The 27,675-nt window shown below is 35.3% G+C and overlaps 1 protein-coding gene and 1 long non-coding RNA gene across 7 annotated transcripts in view; both read right to left on the bottom strand.

Moving 5' to 3' along the window:
* LOC127872961 (uncharacterized) overlaps positions 1 to 27,675 on the bottom strand; it is an 87,111-nt gene that overhangs the window by 13,454 nt on the left and 45,982 nt on the right. For all 3 annotated transcript variants that reach the window (XM_052416483.1, XM_052416484.1, XM_052416485.1), the window contains one exon: positions 9,713 to 9,802. In XM_052416483.1, coding sequence (XP_052272443.1) covers positions 9,713 to 9,802 — 90 coding nt within the window. The remainder of the gene's footprint in view (positions 1 to 9,712; positions 9,803 to 27,675) is intronic.
* LOC127872966 (uncharacterized) lies at positions 10,693 to 27,570 on the bottom strand. 4 transcript variants are annotated; one of them, XR_008045860.1, is made up of 6 exons: positions 23,286 to 27,570; positions 22,535 to 22,663; positions 21,688 to 21,749; positions 19,511 to 19,585; positions 17,946 to 18,058; positions 10,693 to 12,100 (listed from the first exon to the last, which is right to left on the bottom strand). It is a non-coding gene; the product is annotated as an uncharacterized LOC127872966 (long non-coding RNA). The 4 variants fall into 4 exon arrangements; XR_008045862.1 differs by having other exon boundaries at positions 19,515 to 19,585; XR_008045861.1 differs by having other exon boundaries at positions 21,698 to 21,749.

Here is a 27,675-nt window from a genome sequence, read left to right as displayed (position 1 = left end):
TTAAAAATCAAAATATGGGGACTATGACAGTGTCAGTCATATTCATTAATTTTGGTAGAGCTGTGTTAGATAATTCTTGACTTGTATCGTATCTGAGATATAGCCCTAAAAATTACATTGTCCAAAAAACAGCAAGACTATTGCCAAGCAATATATGTCCCCTACCGGCTTCACCATTGGCAGATTTGTTTTATTGTTGCCAAAGCAACCAAATTTTTGGACGTAGGAACAAAAGGAAATGACGTATATAATGTCCATATTGCCATCTATCTATATTTCAAGTTTCATGAAAAAATATTAAGAACTTTAAAGTTATCGCAGGATCCAGAAAAGTGTGACAGACAGACAGACAGACAGACTCACAAACAGACAGACACACAGAGCGCAAACCATAAGTCCCCTCCGGTGAAACCGGTAACTGACAAAACAAAAGGGCCTGAAAGGCTCAAAGTCACTCACCTGAGATAACAAGATATTATTGGGACAAATCTTCTGACCAAGTTTCATGAAGATCGGAAAATAAATAAGGCCTCTAGAGTGTTAACAAGGTTTTACTTTATCCATATAAGGAAAAATGCCCCGCCCCCCTGGCAACCATGTTCTTTAACCAACCGGCATCATTTCAAGATATTATCGGGATGAATCTTCTGACCAAGTTTCATGAAGATCGGACAGTAAATGTGGCCTCTAGAGTGTTAACAAGACTTTACTATAGCCATATAAGGAAAATGCCCCGCCCCTTGGAATATAAAGAAGTGAAACTCCAGCTGATGAAAAGCCATGTTTTTCAAGCAAACATAATTATTTTCAAACTCATCCAAGATATCATCGAGACAAATTTTCTGACCAAATTTCATGAAGATTGGATAATAAATGTGGACTCTACAGTGTTAACAAGGTTTTACTATAGCCATATGAGTAAAAATGCCCCGCCCCCTAATGGCCATGTTTTTAAAGCAACCAAAACCATTTTCAAACTCATCCAAGATATCTTTGGGACAAATCTTCTGACCAAGTTCCATGATGATCGGAAAATAAATGTGACCTCAAGAGTGTTAACAAGGTTTTACTATAGCCATATAAGGAAAAAAGCCCCGCCCCCGTGGTGGCAATGTTTATCAACCAACCAGTATCATTTTTGTACTCGTCCAATATATTATTGGGATGAATCTTCTGACCGAGTTTCATGAAGATCGGACTATAAATGTGGCCTCTAGAGTGTAAACAAGATTTTACTACAGCCATATATAGCCATATATGGAAAAATGCCCCGCCCCTTGGCAACCATGTTTTTCAAGCAAACATAACCATTTTCAAATTCATCCAAGATATCAATAAGAAAAATCTTCTGACCAAATTTCATGAAGATTATACATATATGTGGCCTCTAGAGTGTAAACAAGGCTTTACTATAGCCATATATGGAAAAATGCCCCGCCTCTTGGCGACCATGTTTTAAAACCAACCGGCATCAGTTGCTATCTCTTCCAAGATATTATTGGGATGAATCTTCTGAACAAGTTTCATAAAGATAGGACAATAAATGTGGTCTCTAGAGTGTTAACAAGATTTAACTATAGCCATATAAGGAAAAAAGCTCCGCCCTTTGGCAGCCATGTTTTTCAAGCAAAGGTTACCATTTTTGTACTCATCCAAGATATAATTGGGACAAATCTTCTGAGCAAGTTTCATGAAGATCGGAAAATAAATGTGGCCTCTAGAGTGTTAACAAAGTTTTACTACAGCCATATAAGGAAATATAGAGAAAACTGCCCCGCCCCCTGGCGGCCATGTTTTTTTTACCGATCTGGACCATTTTTTAACTCGTCCGAGAGATCATTGAAACCAATGTTTTGACCAAGTTTCATGATGATTGGGCAATAATTGTGACTTCTAGAGTGTTGACAATATTTCTCTATAGCCATATAAGGAATACTGCCCCGCACCCTGGCTGCCATGTTTTTCAATGGACCGGAACCATTTTTGAACTCAACCAACATATCATTTAGACAAACATTTTGACAAAGTTACATTAAGATTTGGCATCAAATGTGACTTCTACAGTGTTCAAAAGGTTTTTCTTTTTTTGACCTAGTGACCTAGTTTTTAACCCAGCATGACCCAGTTACAAACTCAGTCGAGGTATCAATCGGACAAATGTTCTGACCAAGTTTCATGAAGATCAGACAATAAATGTGGCCTCTGGAGTGTTCACAAGGCAAACTGTTGACGACGCACGACGGACGACGCACGACGGACAAAAAGCGATCACAAAAGCTCACCATGAGCACGTTGTGCTCTGGTAAGCTAAAAAGGACAACAATTCTTACATACGAAACGAATGGTTATGGTTCTTTTGCATTGTTCTCTCTTCATGGACATGTATACATCCATGAAATGTTAAATAATTTGTGAAATATTTCCAATTTTCTACACAAACGTGAGTCCGGTATCCCAATATTATCCTCAAAAACGAGACTCCAACTCCTTGTTTTTGTGTCAAGCAAGTATGTCAGACCACCTTTAAAACCATCCTTGAATTAGAAAAAAAATCCCTTTATTGAATTATTTGTTTCTCTAGATCATAATTTCTGAACGTAAGCGCATCAGAAAAACCAACGCTCATCATTCTGCTTGAATCATTCAACGAAAACAAAATCAGGAATTTATTTTAATCAATATTTTGGCATTTTCCATTGCATAGTGTTGACATTTTCTGGAAAAGTTGATGTGTTTGAAACTTTGATTTATTAAATTATTCTTCAAGAACACCATATGATGTCAGTTGATGTAATATGGTTAAAAGGCAATTATGATGAATTTAGAGTGTATTTAACATTATTTATTTATGTTATAATCATTTTGAGTGGTGGGTAATTTTCGCAAAGATTTTTCATCAAATATATCTTAAAAATTATGACCATGAATCATAGTTAAAACAAGTGGTCCGCTTTCGGAGATGTATGCTCCGCCCCAAACAGGGCTTCGAACTAGTGACCCGAATTTTAATAGGGTTATCTTCTGTCCAAGGCCAATTCACATGTGAAGTATAAATTTGTTGCCAAGATATTAATCGGAAACAAACTGGTCTACCGACAGACCAACCAAAAGACTGACCAACATCCATCAAAACAATAAACCCCGTCTTCTTCAAAGGGGGGGGCTTATAATAATTATCCTTTGGTCTTTAAAGCAGGGTTGTTCCAGAAGTTCGTGGATTTTCGCTATAACTTTCATTCGGTAACATAAATTGCATGATAAGAATATTTCGTCCCCTCAAAATCTACTCTCCAAATATCATGGGAATTAATAAATCAATAAAGATATAACAGATATTTAAACATGTGAAAAATGCGCACAACGACGCACACATAACGTTTCTGTTCAACGTCAATGACGTTATGAAGTTATCAACTGTCAAATCTTTTCAACATATTATACATAATCACTTTCAACGTGAATGTACTTTATGTGTCGGGAAATCCACTTGTCAAAAGTGGCTCTATACCAGTCAGCGTCAAAAGACGACACGTACGATTCTCTGTGCTGCAACTGTAAGTTCCTGTTAACTTGCACAGCAAATACCGCTTTACTGTGATTTCACTTCCAGGAAGACTCCGACGTCCATAGGGGCCAAATTGAGGCGTGAAAACCGATTACATCTATCTCAAGTTCCGTTGACTGAGTCCTATGCGCAGGTGCATTATCGTGGTGTTGTTTGACATCAATCGTAGGTCTCTTTTTCCTAAGGGCATTAGTTAAATCCCGGCGAAGTACATGCAGTAGGCAAATTTATGAATTTTGAGTTTAATGTTATTTTTTTAAATTGTAATTATTTTCATTTACTGTTTTGAATACGAATAATGTTTAGTTATAACACAATTGTAAAAATAACAATACATAATAATAATTCATTAAATATGAAATAAATAACGAAATTTTGATTACCATTTGATAATAGGTAGCATTTATTGTCTGACCATCGGGCACCTGGTGGATAAACATATGTTTTCCACCAGACTTCATAACCCGGGCTTTTTTCGGCGGAGGACTTGTTGCTGTTTTCCACACTAAGGGTTGTGCTTTCGTTGCCGGATCATAGTGCCATAACCACGTCTCATCAAGTGTGAAGATATGGTCCAAAAAGCGCTCTCCTTCTTCATGGTATCTTCTCAAAAACTCTTCTGAGCACTTAACGTGTTTCACTCGTTCTTCATCAGAGAGCAGTTTTGGAACCCATAGACCACTAACCTTGCGCATTTTGAAATCCTCTGTTAGTATTCTGCAATCCGTTCAAGACCCAATTCCAAGCTCTTCCGCGATATATCGCACTGTTAAACGCCTGTTTTAATAAAATCTCTTTCTTTTTCCGTCATGGTGTGTTCAACGTAAGACGGCCTACCACTTCGAGTAACATCTTCTATCGATTCGAGTACCTTTCTCAATCCCTCGTGCCATTTGAATATCAACAATCTTGAACAGTTTAATTGTTTCGACTTTTTCAACTTCTTAAAACGTTTTGGTCGGTGTGTAGCCCAATGAGTGACAAAACTTAATCACCGTACTTTCAACTGACGTCATGATTTCGTTACGTTAACTACTGTCGTTTTTACCTTCGCGGTGTTACAGCTGAGAATGATGTAAACAAATTTGAATATTCAACTTAAGTGTGACGTAGCTATGTGACGTCACGTGATAGTTGCGGCCAGTGATCGGGATAAAGGTGCGCAGTGCGTTCCTTTCCCATTAAAACGAAAAACAGCGCATCATTTCCGTAATTCGATGCGCAACCATTACGCAATGCGATGCCCAGTGCATAAATCTATATAAGATAAACTACTCTAACACAAATTCTTTGTTTACTCTTACTCTGCTTATGAGATTGTTCATGAAAATAAATCGAGGTAGATCGATCCCAGCGTCGTCGCAGTAATGTTTGTTAAAAGTTGCTTGTCGTCATGAAAACTCGTTGATTTACAACGTGAAACGCCTTATTTGAACTGACGCAAATTAATTTAATATTATTTTTTAACTTCGCTTTTGCTTTATTTTGATAATTTAATCAAAATTTTAATTTTAGCAAGTGTTTTTTTTAATGGAAGTGTAAACAACGAGTCAGTTAAAGCTTTCCGAAAATTTGCACTCTGAAAATTGACAGTTTGATGTTATCAAAGGAAAGCCGCTTCCTGTCTGAAGCAATTAAGTGAAAAATTTCTCGCCAACAAAATTGGCTTCCATTGTCTAGCGATCAACATTTGAACAAAACGTGTGTTTGTTCGTCAGTGTGTATTCCAGAGTTTAGTTACAGGTCCTACTCGCAAGGTCATTGTAGCACGACCTGATTTGTTCCTCAATGGCAATCGTCCACTTCTATAAGAGAACGTGCATAACTACGACTTCCAATCTTTTGCAGAGAAAGGAGGTGGAGTTTAACGGTTAATTGAGCAAATGTTTTATGCAAGCTGAGTTTCGATTTGCCGAAATTACTAGGCCCTAAGATTGAAACGACAAATGCATTTATCAATGATTTTCCGAGATAAACCGATTAGTTCCAAATTACAAACTTTCTGTACAGTTCCTAACTATGGCGGACGCCCGTGTTTACAAAATTCATAAACACATATATCGTAAATAATGGCAATGTTTTATTGGATTATTTATACTATTATCAAATTGCAAGGTAATACTATTTTTATCTGCTATAAATATCGGGTTTGTTAAATATATAATTAACATGTTAAACAATATAGTTGTGTCACAGATTCGGAAATAAATTTGATGGGTTCGCAATTTTACTGACGCTGATGTTCCTATTGTCTGTAATGTTTACACGAAAAAAATCTTGAAAAGTGCCCTATCATTTTCGCAAAGTGCCCATTCAACTTTGAAAGCGCCCATTGTGTTTTATCTATGGGGCAGTAATCCCATCAGAGAAAAAAATATCCCGATCTCGTTTGCCTAAAATTCTTTTTATCAACGACACTTAGATCAAATTTAAATGCGCATAACGCACATTACTTATAATAAAATATACGCGGGCGAAGCATGTCGTAACTGAGGTCTCTATAGCAACGCGTTTCAATCGCGCTTTATGGAATTCATGCATTGTTAGCTTAAATAGACCCTTTCAGTTATTATCGGTTTTTAATTATCTCCCTTGTGTGACGACATTCGAGGATTATCGAGTGTATCGATTGTAAACGAACAGAGATCTTGTTTGAAAATGTTTTTTGTCAAAGAAGTAAATGGGCTGTACATATGCACGAAAAGGTTTGTACTTGTTAATAATGTATTGTTTTCTAATGAAATTTTGATATTCGGTTTATACTGCTGATAAAGCAGCAGTGGTATTGTTCATCAGAGAACGTGATTGGAAGACTTAATACTGAAAATCCCACAAAACAAAACAACTATAAGCCGTATTCTTTCTTATAGTAAGACTTTTATAAATGATGTTTCAAAAATAATGAAACATACATTTATTTGATCACAATTTTAATTGGTGGGGATATTGTTGTTGTTCATCAGCGATCGAATTTGTAAGAGGTGCATTTAATAAATTGTAAAACAAAGCCCTAAAAAGCGGAATACATTACAATTGTTAAATTGTATCCTTTTTTTTCCATTGAACGAATTGGCGTGGATATAGTGTTATTTTTCATCAGCGATCGAAAGTGCATTTCAATTATAAAACAAAGCCCTAACAGGCGGAATGCATTACAATTTTTCTAATGATAAGGTGATTTTCTTTCCCGTTGAATGGATTTTCGTTTCGTTTACATTGAATGACAATATTAACAAAATAACTCTGTGAAAAATCATCCGACCAGAACCCACTGATAATATGTACATCTCCTCTTGGTAGTGAATTAAGCTTCCCATAAAGTTTCATTGAATTCCGGTCGTTAGTTGCTGAGAAATAGCCCGGACAAAAATTGTGCACGGACGGACAGACAGAGAGACAGACCGTCCGCACACACGGACAGACGAAGCGGCGACTATATGCTAAAATAAATTTTGGGGCAGCATTATAAATTTTAGCATACATACGCAAAAGAACTCTGCATATTAACTGTCTTTGCATGTATATTGAAAAATCTTTACTAGTTATAAGGAGTGATAAAAATCTAGCATTTTATGATCAATAAATCTATATTTTTAATTTATTTAACGCAAGTATTGTTTACCCTATTGTGATTGCTTGTTTTCGTGAACGGACTTGAAATTTATACACGTAATAGCGAAGTTAACATTTGTCTGTACCCGTTAAATACATCAATTGCGTAGCAGTTAAATTCCACAATATGTTAAATGTATTTATGGTTATTAAACATTGTATTATTATGATTAAACTGGCTTATATATAATTAAACACTAGTTCCTGTAAATCCATTTCAAATAATTTCTTCATTTTGTTTTAATGTTAAAATATTTTAGATAAGCAACTGTTCAGTATTTTGGCTTTAAAATTTGGCTTAAATGACTGCTTAATATTCAAATGGGGCATGACATCGGGGTATCATAAATTGTGTTTAATTACCAGACAATAGGTTGCAACATGCGGTTTATGCAGGGACCCAAGCATAGGTTCCTGGGTTTATGACACCTTGTTGTCTTTGTAATTGTCTGGACAGTATCCGATCATAACGAGATAATCGCGTTGTGATGAACAAAGGTGCAATAAAACACCGGGATAAAAATGCTGCAACAAAGAGTGTCAACATTGGTGTGAACAACTAAATCAAACAATTACATTAATCAAGAGAATCTATTTTATGTGTAACAAGGTAAGTTTTTAGACAAATAAAGGTTCAAACTAGGTACAATATGTTGCGTACATAAAATCGATCTTTTTTTTGTTTGTTTTCAGCATTATTTGTTTTCGTTCGTAAAATTTAATTTATAAGGTCGCCGTGGTGTAATGGATATGGTGTCCGCCTTGCGACCGGGAGGTCACGGGTTCGATCCCCACCGTGGGAGCGTTCTTTAGATCTCCCCCAAAGACACCAAGTACTGGTTCTAGGCCCAGGAAACGGACTCGAGAGCGTTTATATAAGCCTAAGGCTTTCGACGCAATCGAGCTAAAATAAATAAGTTTAAACTAAATTTAATTTATTCTGAAATAAGTTCAATTTATGAGAATTTTTTACCAAACAATGGTCGCGAAGAAGTGTCAAGAATGGAGATTTTTGTCGTAACCACATACCGAGCTCTTGCACTGTGTTCTACTTTCGAGTTCTATGTTAAAAACAAATAATAACAACAATATCATCGTTTCATAAATGCATTTCCTTAGCATGCAAATGTTTTATTCAGACATAACTAGAACGATCTTTATTATCTTTTGCATGCTAAATATCATGAAAAACAATGATTTTGTCAACCTTCCCTATAGGCTCTTATATGAATTCCACCTCGTTTTGCCAACCAGTGGGCGGAGTCTAAACTTTGCAGGTGGAGTGAATTGACACTTCAATTCCCATTTTAAATGGTAAAGTCATGTTCCAAAGTGGTAAAAAGCACTCAAATCATATGCCAATGATCAATACCATTAAAATATAAACGCTCTGCGCTTTTTTTCAATATTTGGCATTTTAATAAAATATTAACAGTATGGGTTTTGTCTTAATTGCGTCACACAGGGTTATTGAACGGAATGTTTAATGTATTTTCACGCTTTAACGTATTTAAATGAAATATGCGAAAAGCGAAAGCTTTTATAGGCGTCGATATAATAACAAATAAAATAGTTGTGCAATTTACGCATAAATAGTGCAAGAAACGTTGATATTATCAGCGACACTTTCAATTTTCACTCTGGCGGATTTTGTATCATCTTTTTACGTCACATCCGGCTAAGGGACACAACACGTACACTAGTAAATGAGAATAACTCAAAGGGTCTATATAAAGTCTGTGATAATAAGTTTGTATAATATGTAAATTTCATTGACTTTTGCCAACAAACTAATGAGGAATGAAGAAAATCCACCAACTTCTGCAACACCCATCGTATTAGATATGCTGCTTTAAAAAAAATTATCATCTGTAATCATCAAAGTAATCAATTGTGTTGATATTGTCAATCCGCCATCCTGGAAGTAAGTTGTTTTCTTGAATTGTGGGTTAGGATTGGCTAATACAATTTCAAAATATTCATTTTTAATAGCCTTAAAACTGGAGGTTAATTTCTTGTGAAACAAATGTCAGCAGACAATAAAGCATGAAAAATACTCTTAAATAAACGAGTATATGCTTTTTAGAAACACTATTTGAACAACTATAAAAGAGGAAATATTTTATAATAACATAACAATGTATGATTAAAAATAATATTGACCTGTTTAGGTCGCTTTTTATCAGAAAAAAAACAATGGTTACTGTTTGAAAACTTTGTAATCAACGAACTGCATTTTGTGTCAAAGTTATATCGAGGGATTCCACACCACCTCTATTCCACGCCTCAAATAACCCAATTCTCAAAAAGAAAATAGCATATATACGTGTGAAACTTTTTTTTAGATCCAGTAAAGTTATTTTTGCTTCTTTTGACTTTTTCTGAAAAATGTCTGACACTTTTTTCAGCCTTCAAGAATGTTGTATATGGCAAATTATTTTAAATAGTCAACTTGTCAACCAGCAAAAAATACATGTTTTAACATGATAATAAATAAATATAAATTTTAGAAAAACAACATCAATATTTTCTAACCTTTAACATTTTCCTTTTCACCTGTTGCAACCTAGCCTTCACTTGGTTAAGCTGCCTTTGAACCAGCCCCTTTGAACCAAGTTTGGTCATCTGAAAAAATATCCATGTAGTTCTGTGAGTAAAAAGTATAAACCCTTTGTATTCTACATGAAGAGGCAAATAAACATTACAACAATTTTCCAATTTTTGCTTGCTAATATGCACAATCAAGTTTTTTTTATAATTTAAATAAAAAATATGTTCATTTCTTCAATAGCTTTCATATTTCCTCTTTTACAGAAACTTTGAACAGGCAACTACTTGGATGATGCAAAAAATGTTTGTTATTATAATATATTTAAACATTAATAATTGGAGTGAAGTAGATCTTGATGGAAACTTGCACCCAGTCAGTCACTTTAAATATAACAACAGGCAAAGATTTGCTGACTTTGCTAAACAAAAAAATACTTCATATGAAAAGTTTTGTGTAATATTGTAAATGCTTGGAAATCAAATTCAAACGTGTTTATATTATATGACCAAGTGCTATTGTTTTCCACGAACACAAAAAGTATATTTTTTCCCAAAAATATTCTGAAAATGGTGTGGCACTTCTTGTTTGATCTTATAAATAATGTATTGTGGTAAGCAAAATTATATAAAAGTCCATACATATTAATTATCTATACATCAATGATCAACACTTTTGGCATTTCAGTGAGGCTTAAAAACTTTTTGTTGACAATGACTGTTACTCTAACTTGAAGAATTTGAGGATACGCTTGGGAAAAAACACAAAAGTATCAACGATCTCCACAGCGGATGCTGCAAGACAGGCTTATCAGATGGAAATTAAGTAGGTATATAAAGATTTAAGAGATTTTTTTTTATCTAGAACCTTTCTTGAAGGTAGTTAATAATATGGTTAAAATAAAAGATTTTGTTAATTTAAGTTTTTTGCAAGCGAAAAAAGTGTATGCATGTTTGGAAATATGATGCAGTCCTTGAAACTTTGCCGCATCATTTGCAGTATATTTCCATGTTATATCGATTTGTTTTACAGAATACATTTATCTGTAAGTCTTTCTGTGGTGCACAACAATTTTGAAGGCTGGACAAAACAGATCTTTAATTATAAATAATAAAAAAATACATGTTTAAGTGTTCACTGTGAACTTAACCTTGAAGCAACCAACATAATTGTTTCAAACAACATATTGAATTGAAGATATTATTGGGATGAATCTTCTGAACAAGTTTCATGAAGATTGGACAATAAATGTGGCCTCTAGAGTGTTAACAAGATTTTACTTTAGCCATATATAGCCATATAAGGAAAAATACCCCGCCCCTTGGCAGCCATGTTTTTCAAGCAAAGGTTACCATTTTTGAACTCATCCAAGATATCAGTGGGACAAATCTTCTGACCAAGTTTTATGAAGATCGCAAAATAAATGTGGCCTCTAGAGTGTTAACAAGGTTTTACTATAGAGTATATCCATATAAGGAAAAATGCCCCGCCCCCAGTCGGCCATATATTTCAACAAACCGGCATCATTTTCGAACAATAAATATGGCCTCTAGAGTGTTAACAAGATTTTACTATAGCCATATAAGGAAAATTGCCCCGCCCCTTAGGCAGCCATGTTTTTCAAGCAAAGGTTTCCATTTTCGAACTCGTCCAAGATATTATTGGGACGAATCTTCCGACCAAGTTTCATAAAGATCAGACAATAACTGTGGCCTCTAGAGTGTAAACAAGATTTTACTATAGCCATATATAGCCTAATAAGGAAAAATGCACCGCCCCTCGGCATCTATGTTTTTCGAGCAAACGTAACCATTTTAAGAAGTTGCTTTCTCGTTGCCAGAGATAACACATGCCTTTCAATAGAGAATGCGTTTATTGATCCAATTATTCCACATGATAATTCTAATAATATTAATCACAGGATTTAGAACAAAGTCGGGTTATTTCGACAGTCGTCTACTTCAGACACAATTTTCATATATCATTTGCAATAACTGCACTTTTAGATTATGTAACGATTTCGTCACTTAATATATGACGTATGTAAAAATAAGACGTCACAGTATCATCTTGGTCGATTATTACAAGAATTGTCCAGGTTTACTTATATGATTTCTATGAACCATAATACCTATATTGTTTTCATAGTGACAACAAACACCACAGTACTTTGTTTTTATTCGTACATTCATTTAAAGTTCAATGTGCAGTCCTTGTTATGTAAAGATTGGCAATCTATGCATAACGCGCGCTAATGGTAATTGATTAGCTCCACGAGATTCTGTGGCTGGTTTCCACTGAACTTAAGGACCTTTATGTTAATTAAGCTTCCTCCGGACTCCGGACTGCACTGGAACTTATTATACAGCTCCTGCCTGAAATATACAAAAAACAATCGTTGCACAACAGCATAAAGTACAAGCTTATAATATTGCCGAATTTTACCCTTGTTCATAAACAGTACAATGTATTTGTATTTATGATTATACATATTGTAAAATAAATGCTTGATGTTCACAGTGAGCGAGTGAGTTTGATATACCCAGTCTCAAAATATCTCTTTGGAAATGTCCAATCCAAGGGACACAACCCCCAATACAGAGACCAGGAGCTCTACAGTTGCTCCCCATGACCTGAATACAAACCAAAATCCAGACATGGAGACTAGCTTTTCTCAGCCCAGGACTGAAACATGTCTCCGGATAGAGATTTACCTGGATCTCATAACCTAGACAGATCATTGTCCAACCCGGATACAGAGATAGATTTTCCAAATCTAAACAGACATAGATATGACAGAGGTGACCATGACAGAGTGAATTATCCCTACAGACCTAGGAGAAGTCCCTCATACAATCTGGAAAGTTTGGGTGTATTTTGTGTTGTATAAATACATGAACATCACCTTAAGCGTGAATCGCGTGTTCAGTTGAAAAAAAAAGCCCCGATTAGACGTTATTTCATCATCTCTATAAATAGTAACACATGCCAAAATGTATTTGATTCTTAAGGAAATATCAAGAATGTTTGTGTATCGTAAATATTTACCAGCATTTGCTTTAAAACTGGAATATACAGAATTATCGGGTAATTAGTAGCGATACTAACTGTATAATATGAACAAAATATAACGTGTTTACATACACATACTCAAACAATAGTTATAATAAGCTGATAATTAACAAAACAACAAATACGTCGTCACCGTCTTGATTACTGATGTGGCTTCAACCTGCTAATTTTCTCAGCTTAAATATAATAGCAAAATCAACATGCAATTAATTTCACCATATGCTGGAGCCTTGACCACTTGTATGTGCGAAAACATAATTACGTGACATTGTTTATGTGTGAAATACATACACTACAGCCGGGAAACAAACTTAATTGGCCAGACACATTAACTATGCTATGCTAATACAATCCGCGCACAATAAATTTATTATGATTTTAATTATTATTATAATTGTTCTTTCAAAATTTGTTAACTACATGTAACTAAAATTTTTTTAAAGATTTTTTATTTCATGATGCGCATCGACTCGGCATCATGTCGCGGATCACAGCATGCCTCGGCGGACAGATGCGAAGTTTCGTGGCGAAATGCGACTTGCCGCCGCATACTGACGCGGCTTCAACGACCGACGCGGCATCGACTCGTTTCGCCTTGGTGCCGCGGATCGCGAAATACGTTTGTTCCGCATTGAATGTACTGTATTTACTTTTAAAAGTTATTACAAACAAACACATTGTCTCTTTCTATGCTCACATCAAACAGACTAGTTCATTACATTTGAACAGCAGTCAGTTACTATAACATTTTGTCTTTAACAGAATTGATTTCCTTTTCCAGTTCTTTAGCTCTCTCCTCTTATTCAGTTAACCACCATGGTTTGAAACGACACTTCCCCATCCCTGCGTTTTCACTCGCAAAAATTGATCACTAAGGAGAACCTCTGACGTAGTACACATAATCTGTGACGTGTACTGCACATAACGTTTCGTACTCAATAGTGTACGAAACTTATATTTCATATTCAACTTTTTTGCGCGAAGGAATTTATGATAAATTTTCATAATATTTCCCTTAAGAACGACTTAAGTAAAATAACTAAAGCGATGATCAAAGTATTTTTTAGCATAAATAAACATTTTTAAGGCTTTTTTTTACATGAAATAAGCACTTTTCAAGCACTTTTTCAAGGCCAACCTTTGTTCAAGGGCTTTTCAAGCCTTGGACTCGTTTTCAAGCACTTTTCAAGCCCTGTGCGAACCCTGTACAGAGGCACGAGAAAACAGACATAAACACTTTTATCAATAAGTTGAAAGAGAGATATGGTTCCCAGAATCAAAATGTTATATTTAGGACTGAACTACAGAACCGTACAAGGAGAGTAGGACAGAGCATCCCTGAACTGGCTCAAAACATTAAGAAGCTGACCCTTATGGCCTACCCAAATACAACCAAGGAATTCACAGATACTTTGGCTCGAGACCATTTTGTTGAAGCAATTGATGTCCAAACCTTGCGCATGAAACTTAGAGAGGCTGAACCAATCACATTGTCAGAGGCAACCCAAATAGCAACACGGTTTGAGGCATACAAAACAGCACAGGTCAGAAGAAAACAGTCCATTCATGTTTCTGCAGGACGAACAGAGTCTAGTCATTTCAAAAATAACTCTGAGCCTATAGCAAAGCACATCAATTCCGACTGTACCTTTATCAATGGTGATGCAAAAAGTGGAAACGAAACGGTCACACAGCTTACAAAAACTCGCGAGAAATTGGCTGATGCTTTTGAAAAACTATCAAAAGATAAGCATGAGACAAACCAGAGAAATACAAACTACAGAGACAGATCTTCAACACCATTTCCTTGTACTTATGGAAGACCAAGTCCTCAAAATCACCAACAACAGCGAAATTTCCCACAGGAAAGTACATTTGAAAGACCAAGACAGTGGCAGAGATTTAATGAAAATAACAGGACCCAGACTCAAAACAGACCTCATTTAAACCAGGGAAACGAGAACCGGTCTTCATGGAGGCCCACAAGGAGACCCGAAAACCTGATGAGAAGGGCCAACAGATTCCAGTAAATAACTTAAGAGACACAGTACATGAAGGATTGTTTCTACCAATACAGATTAAAAACCAGTATATTACTGCTTTAGTAGACACAGGATCCAACATAACCATTTTGAAAAAGAGTATCTATGACAAATGGCAAGATAACAAACCCTAAATTTCAACCAACACATGATATACTGTTGGAATAACAGGAGATAAAGCTAAATTCCAAAACAACTGTTTCAACATTCAGTTTTCCTAGCAGACATTTCCAATGAGTTCATTATTGGAAGAGATTTTATGATGAACCACAGTTGTGATATTATCCTAAGCATACAGATCTTGAAAATCAATGGAGAAGAAGTATACTGCCATACAAATGAATTTGATGTTTACGGCTGCAGAATTGCCTTGACTGCAGATATAGAAATACCACCAGAAAGCGAGATTGTGATATCTGGAAGATCAATTGATCCATATGACAACGCAAAATTAGGTGTGACCTCTCCAAACCTTAATCTTTTTGAAAAACACAGAATCCTGCTTGCAAGTGCATTGGTACAACCTTCCAATGGACTTGTACCATTACAAATAGCTAATTTTGATTTCATACCTATCAAACTGCATAAAAACACAATAGTGGCACATCTCGAAATGATAAACAAGGATAGTATACCAGCCTTTCAAGAACATTTAGTACATCACACCAATGTCGCGACGTCAATTAAAAACCATGACAACAACCAACCTGAAACACCAGAACACATGAAAGACTTTTATACTGCTCCAGCAGCTGGAGTTTCACTTCTTCATATTGATAGAAGCCACTCTACAAAATGTGTCCGAAAAAGAAGGTCAACAAGTTAAGTCATTGTTGATTGAAAATGCAGATGTATTTTCTACATCTGAAGATGACATGGGTCGCACTGACTTGGCGGAATTTACTATCAACACAGGAGACAATATGCCAGTAAGAACAGCACCCTATAGATTACCAGCTGTTAAACGTGAACAAGCCGAGAAGGAAATACAAAAACTACTCAATAAAGATCTTATAGAACCTGCTCAAAGTCCATGGTTATCACCAGTAGTGGTTGTATCGAAACCAGACAAGTCATCTGTCCGGTTGTGTATAGACTTTCGCAAAGTAAATGCAAGAATAAAGTTTGATGCTCATCCGCATCCACGAATAGATCAATCCTAAGAGTCATTGTCCGGAAACAAATTCTTTTCATCTTTGGATTGCAGATCAGCCTACCACCAGATTCCCATTAAAGAAGAGGACCGACCAGTCACAGCATTCAGTATAGGAGGAGAGACATATCTGGAAAGTTATGCCATTTGGTATGTCAACAAGTCCCGCCGTTTTTGAACGCCTGATTGAGAAAATAATAAAAGGTTTGACTTACAAAGCATGCTTAATCTACTTGGATGATTTGCTATGCTATTTCAAAACCTTTGAACAACACTTAAATAACTTGCGCGACATGTTCGAAAGACACCGGGCAGCCAACCTGAAGCTTTGTCCAAAGAAATGCAAACTATTTCAACGAAAAATAAGTTTCCTAGGCCATCAACTGAGCGAAGATGGCATAGAAGCCTGCACAGAGAAAACAGAAAAGATAAGGAACTGGCCCAGGCCACAAAATGTTCGTCAGTTGAGATCCTTCCTTGGACTATGTAGTTACTACAGAAAATGATTCAAATCTTTGCAACCATAGCAAAACCTCTACATAAACTAACAGAAGCTAACACTTCATTTACCAGGGATGATAAAGCTGAAGCTGCTTCCATAGAGTTAAAAGAACGACTGTGCAAAGCCCCGATACTTGCCTTCCCAATTGAAACACAGCCCTTTATTCTTGATACAGATGCCTCAAATGTTGCGGCAGGAGCCGTACTTTCACAAGTACAGAACAACCAAGAGAGGGTAATAAGTTATTACTCACAATGCTTCTCCCATACTGAAAGAAATTATTGCACAACAAGAAAAGAGCTGTATGCAATTCTGCTAGAAGTCAAACATTTCCACCATTTTCTTTATGAAAACCCTTTCAAAATTAGATCAGACCACGGAAGTCTACAGTGGATACTGAATTTCAAAAACTGTGAAGGACAATTAGCTCGTTGGCTAGAAACCCTTGGAAACTATCAATTTATCTTAGAATACCGACCAGGTAGAGTCCACAATAACAGCGATGCATTGTCACGCAGACCTTGTGCAGATGAATTTTGTACTCACTGTGAAAGAGTGGAAACAAAATACATTCACCAAGAAGTGACTGCACATACAGTACGCAAAGGAGAAACTTCCCCCAATAACTATTCCGACACAGACTACCAAGATGGAAATTTTTAACTGTCCAGAATACAAGAAGAACAAGCTTGGAACTATATACTTAAAATTGTCCTTCAATGGTAAAACACTGGAAACCGCCAAGAATGGCAGGAAATATCTAAATACTGTAATGAAATGAAACATTATTGGCACAACTTTGAACTGTTAGAACTTGATAACAATGTCATGTATCAAAAGGTTGTCACAAAAGACCATTCGCTGAAAAGACTGATACTCTTACGACAAAGTATGAGGCATTCTGTTTTCAAACAACTCCATGCAACAGTCACAGCTGGACATTTAGGGTTCAGGAAAACATACCATAAGTTACAAAACAGATTTCACTGGTTTGGAATACACAGAGATGTGGAAAGATAATGTCTACAATATGATGCTTCTTTAACTTTATCAAGTTGGACAAGTTTTAGAAAGGATCGCCATTGACATCCAGGGCCCTTACCCTATTTCACAAAGAGGAAAAAGATACAATCTTGTCGTTTGCGACTACTTCTCCAAATGGATACAAGCCATACCTTTAAAAACCATGGAAGCCAAATATGTGGCAAGAAAGTTAATTGAAAATTGTATTGGATCTTTTGGAACCATACTTGAACTATTCTCAGGCAGAGGAACAAATTTTGAATCTGAAGTATTCAAAGAGACGTGCACCCTACTAGGCATTTACAAAACACGAACAACAGTAGGCAGGCCAAGTTCAGATGGACTGGTAGAAAGAATCAATAAAGTTATTCAGAACATGCTGACACCTTTTGTACAGAAAGATCAGAGGGACTGGTGTGAACATTTACTTTACTGGTACTGGCTTACAACTCCAGCATACACTCAAGCACAGGTTTCACTCCATCTATGATGATGTTCGGCCGGGAGATGAACTTGCCCATTGACCTTGCCATCGGAGAACCTGTCGATGAGAAATCACATTTCACAACCACTTACATCATAGAGCTTGAAAATATCATGACGGAAAACATGAGATTGCAAGACAACATTTGGGAAAAAGTGCAGTCACTATGAAAACAAATTATGACAAAGGAAAATTCAACATAAATTATGCAGTTGGTACCCATGTGCAGTCAAATCCAAACTAGGCAAATATTTACTGGACAGTAGGTCCTGTAAAATGGGAAAAAATACAGGACCTCCTCTTTTATATAGGACCTACTGGCTACAGAATATAATAGTAAAATAACTTGGTTTCATTGCTGGGATCAAGGTGTTTATGACATTAAATGATAAAATTATTGAATAGCTATTATTTTTAAGGTCACACATTTGTATCTGACGTTAAATAATAATACACGCCATACATGGTACTAGTCTTGTTTAGTTAAAATATTTTATTTTTTTTAATGCTGAACGCATGTTAACAGTAAATATAAACAGGAATCGCTTCTTTGTAATATCTTAAGAACAATTTCCAAAACAAAAGTAGCTGATACTTGTTTAACTAAGCTACGCTTAGCGCGCATGTCAGGTATGAGTCTGGTCAATACAGCCTAAACCGACAACGGCCTCGAGAAATGACAACCGGCCAGTTTCACGCATGGACATTGATAGCCAAGATAATAACAGTTTGAATGACAATGATCATTATTATACATTACTATTGCTATTAAAACCACACAAATTGCTATCTGCATCATTACAATTGTAATAATCAGATTTATAATTATCTTGTTAAGCGACTAGGCCGTCATGGATTTGGACCGTCCTGACCCGCATTCGTAAGATGCACATAAATAGACCAATTAGGTGCCCTCGGAAAATTCCGTCAGCAGAAAGAGCGTTGGTACGGAAAAGCACGTGTATAAAGACACTATTGCTATTTTTGCCCCTCAGAAAACTTTCAGAGCCATAAACAAACCTATACAAACCTATGAATTTCTTTTTTTTTTACCGGACAATCGGTCCTGTAAATTTGACAGACAGGCCGGACCTTACACAATTTTACAGGACATGTCCGTCGGTCCGGCCTATTTGGCCTAGACTGCATGTGTGGTACTTCAATGCAAAAAGACACAAGGGCTTTAACCCTAAACTACAAAACGCATTGACCGATCCTTATACTATCACCAAGAAATGGGGTGATGTATTATACGAGATCCAAATGAAACCAAATTCAAGACCTATTCTTGTCCACCACGACAAACTTAAAGAGTACCGTGGAACAAACAAACCCAATTAGCATGAAGACACTGATTAAGCCTCCATCCCAACAAAGATTGTTATAATTCTTTGCCTGATCAGTATATGATGTTAATTGTACTTCATTTAATATTTGTTGTGTATTGTAGTGTTGTTGTTGTGTTTTTTTTAATGTTAAATAAAGCGACTTACACCTGTATACATATACCTACTGTCTCTGCTCCGGAACCCATGATCCCCACAGAGTTGACCTTATGATCCTGATCCCTTTAAAATAACATTCCTGAAAAGAAAGAAGAAATTCCAATTATATTACTAAAAAAGAAATCTAATAATAAAACTTCTATTGCTAAACTGTAAACCTTACCTGTGTCCATTATATATATATATTACAGGCTCGCGTGTGGCAGTGCAAATTGTGCCCCCACATGGACTTTAGTTATAACAAGAAAACGACATATTCAAACCAACCACCTCCACTTTAAATATCAATGCCAGAAATGCAACAACATCATTAACCGGAGAGAAGACCACAGATGCAAAAACAATGGGATAAAAAGAGACATAATTTTGATTAACACCCTACACAATCTCCAAGGAGACAAAGCAGAAGAAGCCTTGAAGAAAGTAAATATCGATAACTACATTAGTACACGAGTGGAACGTAGATGTAAAGTAATCCTAAAAACACACGAAGAACATAAAAGAAAAACAGAAATCACAAATGAAGAAATAATAAAAGGCCATAAAAAAAGAAAGGAAGAAAAGAAGTCCAAAGCCCCCATCAAAACCAACCGGCCACATGTAAACAAAGAGTCAAACCATAACATCCTACAACAAGACCTATACCTGTCAGATGAAGATGATGAATTTGAAAAAATGTGGAAACTAAATGCTCCGGAAAACATAGAATTGGAGTTTCCAGTCCCAGAAGACATTTCAGAAAACAAAACTCCATCCTAAAAACAGGGACATCAGCAGGAGGAACACAAGGAGGGCAGATTGCCTGAACGCTTTATCATCCCCAAGAAGAATAAGCAGTCAAACAACAATGTCACATCGAGAACACCATTAGATATAGACAAGAGAATAGTAACAAAATCTTACGAACCAAAAAATAACGTACTTGACAAGATTCTGAACAAAATGGACAATCCAAGACAATTGATCTCTTACAAAGACATTCATTATTCTGAAAGCACAATGTCTGACAATGAAGCAACCTTTGAAGAAGAATCTGAAAACAAAGAGGATCCCTTCAAAGAAGAAAATTTAAAAGACAAATTAACAGAATTAAAAAACAAACAAAATAACTCTAAAATAAAATTGAACGTCGGAGGATACATATTTACAACATTCAAACACACCCTGAGTAAAGAACCATATTCCCTACTTCACTATCTAACAAAGGAAACAAATGAAACTGAAATCTTCATTGACAGACCAGCCAAACACTTTGAAACTATCTTGAATTTCATAAGAAATGATTCAACCATTCCACTGGCCCTCCTTCCCACAACAAAAGAAAACATGCTTACAATCAAGACAGAGGCTACCTATTACCATCTTCCTGGACTCAGAAAGAAAATTGAATACAAGGAGAAGCTTATAAATAAATAAAAGTATATTAAAAACAAAACATGAAAAAAGAATACAACCATACTTTTCCTTCATACTCCAACCTTATGGTTAACAGCATAATATACTACTAATTTCAAAATCCAGGCTACAACAAACAGTCTATAATGTTTTTCATTTATACTAAGATGCCTACCATGTATCACCGACGAAGTACTGCCTACAATGTAAGAACTATGATGTCGAATCTACTATGTCCAATCTACCATATACTATCTACGATGTTCAATCTACGATGCACCCTCTACGATGTCCAATCTACGATATACAATCTACCATGTCCAATCTACGATGTCCAAACTACAATGTTCTGTCTATGTCCAATCTACGATGTTCCAACTATGATTTCCAATCTACGATGTACTGTCTACGATGTCCAATCTATAATGTTCCAACTACGATGTCCAATCTACGATGTACCATCTACGATGTTTTGTCTATGATGTCCAATCTACGATGTCCCATCTACATTGTTTTGTCAACGATGTCCAATTTACGATGTCCCAACTACGATGTTTATAAACCGAAGATGTGGGCTACACCTGACATCAGTGATTAATGACATTATAACTTAATAGTTTATGATAGTAATTCACTAATATATTTATAATATATGTTATAAATTATATTCATAGTAAAGGTTATACTACTACTATTTAACCTATACATTGTTCACTAATGGTAAGTGGGACAGTCCTGAATGTAAGTACATGATTTAACTGTTATATCCTAGTTCTTTATACTAACCTTAACATACCTTTACTCCTTTTAACGGGGCAGGGTGGAGACGTAGGCTTTACTTGCACTACCTATAAAAGTTAAATCTTATTGTTGTAAAAGAGTTTAATATTTTGTCAGTACAGTTTTGCGTTATATTTTTCCCCTTTTTTGTAATCAACCAGATTATTAGGACAGTGAGTTATAATTAACTTACTTTCATGACTATGGAGAGTTTAGAGATCTTTCGAGAATTTTCTAAAATTCTAGAGAAAGTAAATTATTTATTGCTGTACAAGGATATACATTGTTACTTGTTTAATGTACTACGTAGTTAATAAGTGTTGCATATGTAAGTTGTTGAAATGAGGACTATAAAAGAGTTCTAGAATTTAAGGGAATTATTGTTAACCAAATGCATCAACAGGGCTGTTTGAGATGTAATGAAGAGACATGTGATAACCTACAAAGACATTATTATTTTAGTTTTGATGCTGGGAGAGGAGCCTGCCTTTTTGTATTTCAAATTTTATGCTTGCAAGCCTGTGCTAAGTTCCTCAGTATGTGATTTACAGAGTTAGAGTAGGGAGGACTTACACTTATTGATTCACATGTTTGTACCCTTTAGTACACATCTTTTGTACAAGTATGAGGCCGGTGGGCTAGGATACTTCCCCTTCTAGTCCTCCTTATGTAATAGGCTCTCGCCATTATGATTAAATATAGGGCCCGACAGGTCTCTTATTATTAGGCGCCTGGGGATATGCCACCCCGTTATGAGAATGAGATGTAACAGTTGACTTTATACCTCCCATGCCATTTTGTTCCACCTGATTATTATTCTGTTGGTTATGCATCTACCATTTTAGTTAATTACCATTGGTTTCTTGCTTTGGTCCCTTACACCAACTGCATCCGCCATTTATGTTGAGGATCCCTGGACAGACGTGTGAGACCCACCCGGTCTAAATTCTGTTTAAATCAGTCCTTGTGAGATTTTGGCACCCTAGAAAAATATTAGAGATACAAAGTAAATTTGGCATACACATTATTCTAACAATCATGTAGCTTGGGCTGTCTATCCCTTTAGCACTGAGACTCATGTTGTTAATGACTACGAGATATTGAGATTATAGATTATTGAGAGTATAGAAGTTGATATTGTCAATTGAGGAATATAAGATTTTGCCCTCCACTTAAGCTGTATATAAATACGTGCGAACGTTGGCAGAGATGTACAGAGTTATAGTTGCCCTAGAATTACACGAGATGATAGAAGTTATAATTGTACTTAAAGCAATATTGCTTGAATTGTGAAACTCAGAAATTACTGTTGTCCTTACTGTGATGAGGTATACCAATCCAACATACATATGTATTGATGACTACTCTTACCTGATGGCCACAGGGAGAGGTACTAATTTATTGAGGAGAAGGATATAGCCATATGTGTATAGAACATATTGGTACGTTGATGTAAATATGTTGTGTAAATATGTTGACAATTATAATTATTATAAACAATGCTACTTACAGTTAAGTTAAAAATCATAAGTGTAATTTAGTTAGGAATGTTGAGTACTTGGTATTATAGCGTTTATCTAAATGACCGTGACTTGACATAATACCTTGTATTGTTCAAGTAAATATGCCCGACTGGGACTCCCAAATGTGTACCTGCTACTTGTATATCTGAAAATGGTCATGTACATTTGTTTATTATTACAATTGATATACTAGTCTTATTATTTGGACTACATGTTACACTTGATTGCAATAAGACAATTTATTGTATCTTGTGAAATATATACCTTACTGTACAGCATTAATAATTAATCGTTACATAAATTTTAATTGTTTAATGTTATTGTTTTGCTAATGTTGCGATTACTCATTTTCCGGGAAGACAACTCCTTAAAATTAATTTGTTTGTTACATGATGAGTGCTTTCCCTGCTTCGTATATGTTAATTAACTTAGGCGTGATCAATTTAAAATTTCAATTTAGCATTGGGATTTTTCCTTAATTGTTAAGACTTACCTGTTTCGCTCTGTATTCGGGGTCTGAATCCCTTTTTCATGGAGAGTGCAGTGTTAGAAAGCTTTCGTCATGAAATGCTACTACGCATAATTAAATTTAATTGTAACTTTATTTGCTAAACATTAAACAACCTGCATGTCCGGGAGACCTCGATCTAAATATAGTACTAATTCCAGACGAATCGAATTGTCGTCTTGGGCGTTCCCTCAATCTTTTGCAGTATAATGGATGTTAAATTATATTCTACTGTTTTCACTCTATGTAGCAAGATGTCGGAGTTTATGTTGGTTTACTATAGTAATATAAATAATTGTTAAGAATATATTATCCTTAAATATACATGTTGACTTCAAACTATACGCTTCGGCATGTTCCGTGCGCTACGAACATCGCCGAAACGTTGCTCGGTTATGACCGTGAATTCTTATTCTACAGAGCTCCGTACACGTCATAATTTTTATGACGTCATCCGGAGTGATTCATAGGGTATATAAACCCAGACTTTTCCGGAGCATTTGCCAATCTTTCCTAACACGTTTCAGACGAAACCTCCTTTGTAATTTAAATATCAACCACTCCGGATGACAGAAAGCGAGGTATATAACAAAGTAAACATTCCCGTATTTTCAGAACAGTTCCATCCGGAGCTGCTCCGTATATATTATAATAAATAACCAGTTACTTTCCTGACAACAATAATAATAAACAGTGGCCATGTTTGTCCATTGTTATGATGGGTACGGAGCTCAGAGACAGTTAGGCCTAGATATGACAATATTATAATTCATCAATGTACCAGATTTGGCATGTGTATAACCTATGTACTTTGATGTAATTACCAATGCCATTATAAGAATACCATGCGAAGCCAATAGAAAAATAAATCAATGTCTTAACCGGAACTCGGACTTCGTCATTCTTCCATACAAATATTAAATATCGTTGTTGTGCAACAACGGACCTGCGTGCATATGCCTGGAACCTTGTCCCGTTACCGTACCACCACGGCAGGGGTTGCCGGCGGCAGAACAATGTATTTCCAAAATTAGGGAACTTATTTTTATATTTCTTACAGAAATTCCTTCAGGCAAACAGCGCAGACCCTGATGAGACGCCGCATCATGCAGCGTCTCATCTGGATCTACACTGTTTGCCAAGGCCTTTCTAGACGCTAGGCAAAAATGGGTTAATAAAGGAGTTAAACTGGCACTGCAGTTATTGGGTATTATGTACACAGAGGGCATGGTAGCACTGCACTTTGGTGTGAACCCAACGTTGGTCTTCAAAACCAAAGAATGTGACATAGTGTTAAAAAAAGTGCATATATATATAGAGAGAGAAATAGTCAAAACACACTTTTCTTGTGCCTAGTTCATTCTCATTACGTCAGTTCCTTAATCATATCACACTTGTCTTCATTCACATCATCCTTATTGTGCAGCGTTCTTTAAATAAAAGGACTATTTGTCATTGTTAACTGTTTTCATTCTAATTGCTTCATTTGAATCTGTAAGATAGGCCTCGTGTTAATGATCGCCATTCTGGCTTGTATTTCTACTATACTTCCCAAAAGGTTATCAGTCCATCAATGTTAAAAGGCTGTTAATAACGCACATTGAACTAGAAATTAACTTTCTACTGTAACTTTGATATAAATAGCAATGTCAACGTTCATCTGTGTTGCATTTTAAACTATTATCCTAACGATAACTTTTCATACATTATTTAATCATGTCATTGTCAGATTTTGAAAATGAACTTAAAGAGTTGACAAACCAACCAAACCGAAAATGAAACTGGATTCACTACATTTTTAGGTGTAAACAATACATATTTGGTCAGTTTGAGGATGTGAATCGATCATAGACGATTGAATATATGCAATACAGACTATAATTGACTATTGTAGTACATGTACTGGCTATAATATCTATGATGACAGGTCATGTATAAAAAAAAAATCAAAATAATATATTGGTTGATTATTAATATGTGTCTGATATAATTGGGTGTATCTTTTTGTAAATACAATGGCATTGTTAAGTTAAAACTTTTTTTCATAAATAGCATTTTATGTTGTATTATTATGGTTTACGTAATACAGAAGTTTATCATGATCATTAGTAAATTTTAAAAAAAACTTAAATTATCATAATTATTTTTTTTTTAAGTAGAATTTTAAAATTCTACTCATTATTTTTAATGATTGTCCACATTTTCTTGTTTCAAAATAATTTAATAAGGCTTTTAGTATTTAGTTGAAACATTTTTTTCTGCCTGTTTTGGGAAAAGGAGTCTGACCAAATTGGGAATTTTTATCAACAAAATTGGTCAATTTGGGAATTTTTGCTTCGATGAAACAGCTAATTTGGATAAAAAATGTGAATTTATCATGCTTAAGTAATTCAGTGGTTTTACAAATAAATTTGTTTTTATTTGTTACTTTGCATTCTTTATATAAACAGATGCAATATTGGGCATGTTCAACGTTTATTCAAGTACTGCAGTTTTGTTGTTTTTCAGTTACAGTTACACTCTGAGATAAGAACTGAACAGTCAAAACCTTATAGCAGATTGTTTTCACCAAAACAAACACTGGTTAGTCACACAAGTTATAAGACACTGCATTCTTAAAAAAAAAAAAAAATTTTTTTTTTTGAAATTGGGATATTTTTTATGATTTCGGTTTGGGATCGGGTCCGTTTGCTTTGGGAGTGCCTCCGTTTTCCGGAGGCGCATACAGTGCTGAAAAACCGCTGACATTATATTGTATAATTTATACAATATTTTTGAAACGAGTGTGAATTAATTTTCTTATGATGCTGTTATAAAAAAATGTGTATGCTTTCTCTAAAGTTTCTCTTTGTTTTTGTAAGAAGACATTGTTATGAGCAAATTCAAGAGTTTTTACTGTGAAGAAAAAATAAACGCTGTAAATTGCATGAAGAATTTGCTTGAAAGAGGTGTTTATTATGAATCTGTCAATAATCTGTTCTTGTTCCTTATAAACCTTAAAGATGATGTACAGAGACAGTAATGTGAATTTACCTGCTCTATTCTCAGATTCTTAATGACTACATGTGACCATTGAGTAGCACTATTTAAATTATGCAAAATTTGTCCTCCTCTGCAACAAGAAAAAATCATAGTTTTTTATTGACTGTTTTCCTATTTAGGATCCATTCAAAAAATCCATTAAACATATTATTCAATCAAATTGTATGTACATTTGCGAACAAAAATGCAAACTGAAATCTCTGCTATAAATGATGAAAGCACTTCTTTGTTTTGTGTTTGGTATTGATTTCTTGCTAGAGCCAAATTTGTTGGTATTTTTTACGAGACATCAACTAAAAACTATATGCATATTTGGAAATATATAACATTGATATAAATCACATATTAAATGAGAATATCTGTGTGAATTGCACATTCAAAACGCAGCGACTGAAACTTTGGAAAAATTGTTATTCTTATCTGAGTCATTTGCAATACATGTATATTGCCATGTTATGTTAATGAAAACAGAATACATCTAGCTGTATGTCTTTCTGTGGTGCACAACAATGTTAAAGGCTGGACAAAAATATGTTCTTTAATTACATCACGAAGAGAAATTAACTAAATGTTAAAGTGTTAACTGTGACCTTAACCTTGAAGCGACAAACATAATTGTTTCAAACAACACATTGAATTGCTTGCATATTTTTTTACGCTCATTTATTTTGAAGTCCAAATTATGCACAAAAAGTCATGGGCCAGACTCAAAAATGTACTTCCGCATAAAAAAAATTATGTAAGCAACACAGTTTTGAAAGTGAGAAGTTGGCACAATATGATGATCATTTTAAAATCTCATTATGAAAACAAAGTTTTGAGCCGAACATTAAATGTCCCCTCAACACCTCCACCAACCCCCCCCCCCCCCCCCCCCCACACACATGGACAGAGGTAACAATATGTCACATGTACATCTGC

This window comes from Dreissena polymorpha, chromosome 3 (genome assembly GCF_020536995.1).
Source record: "Dreissena polymorpha isolate Duluth1 chromosome 3, UMN_Dpol_1.0, whole genome shotgun sequence".
NCBI lineage: Eukaryota > Metazoa > Mollusca > Bivalvia > Myida > Dreissenidae > Dreissena > Dreissena polymorpha.
The sequence above is the reverse complement of the archived record's forward strand: the minus strand, read 5'-3'. Positions and strand labels throughout refer to the sequence as shown.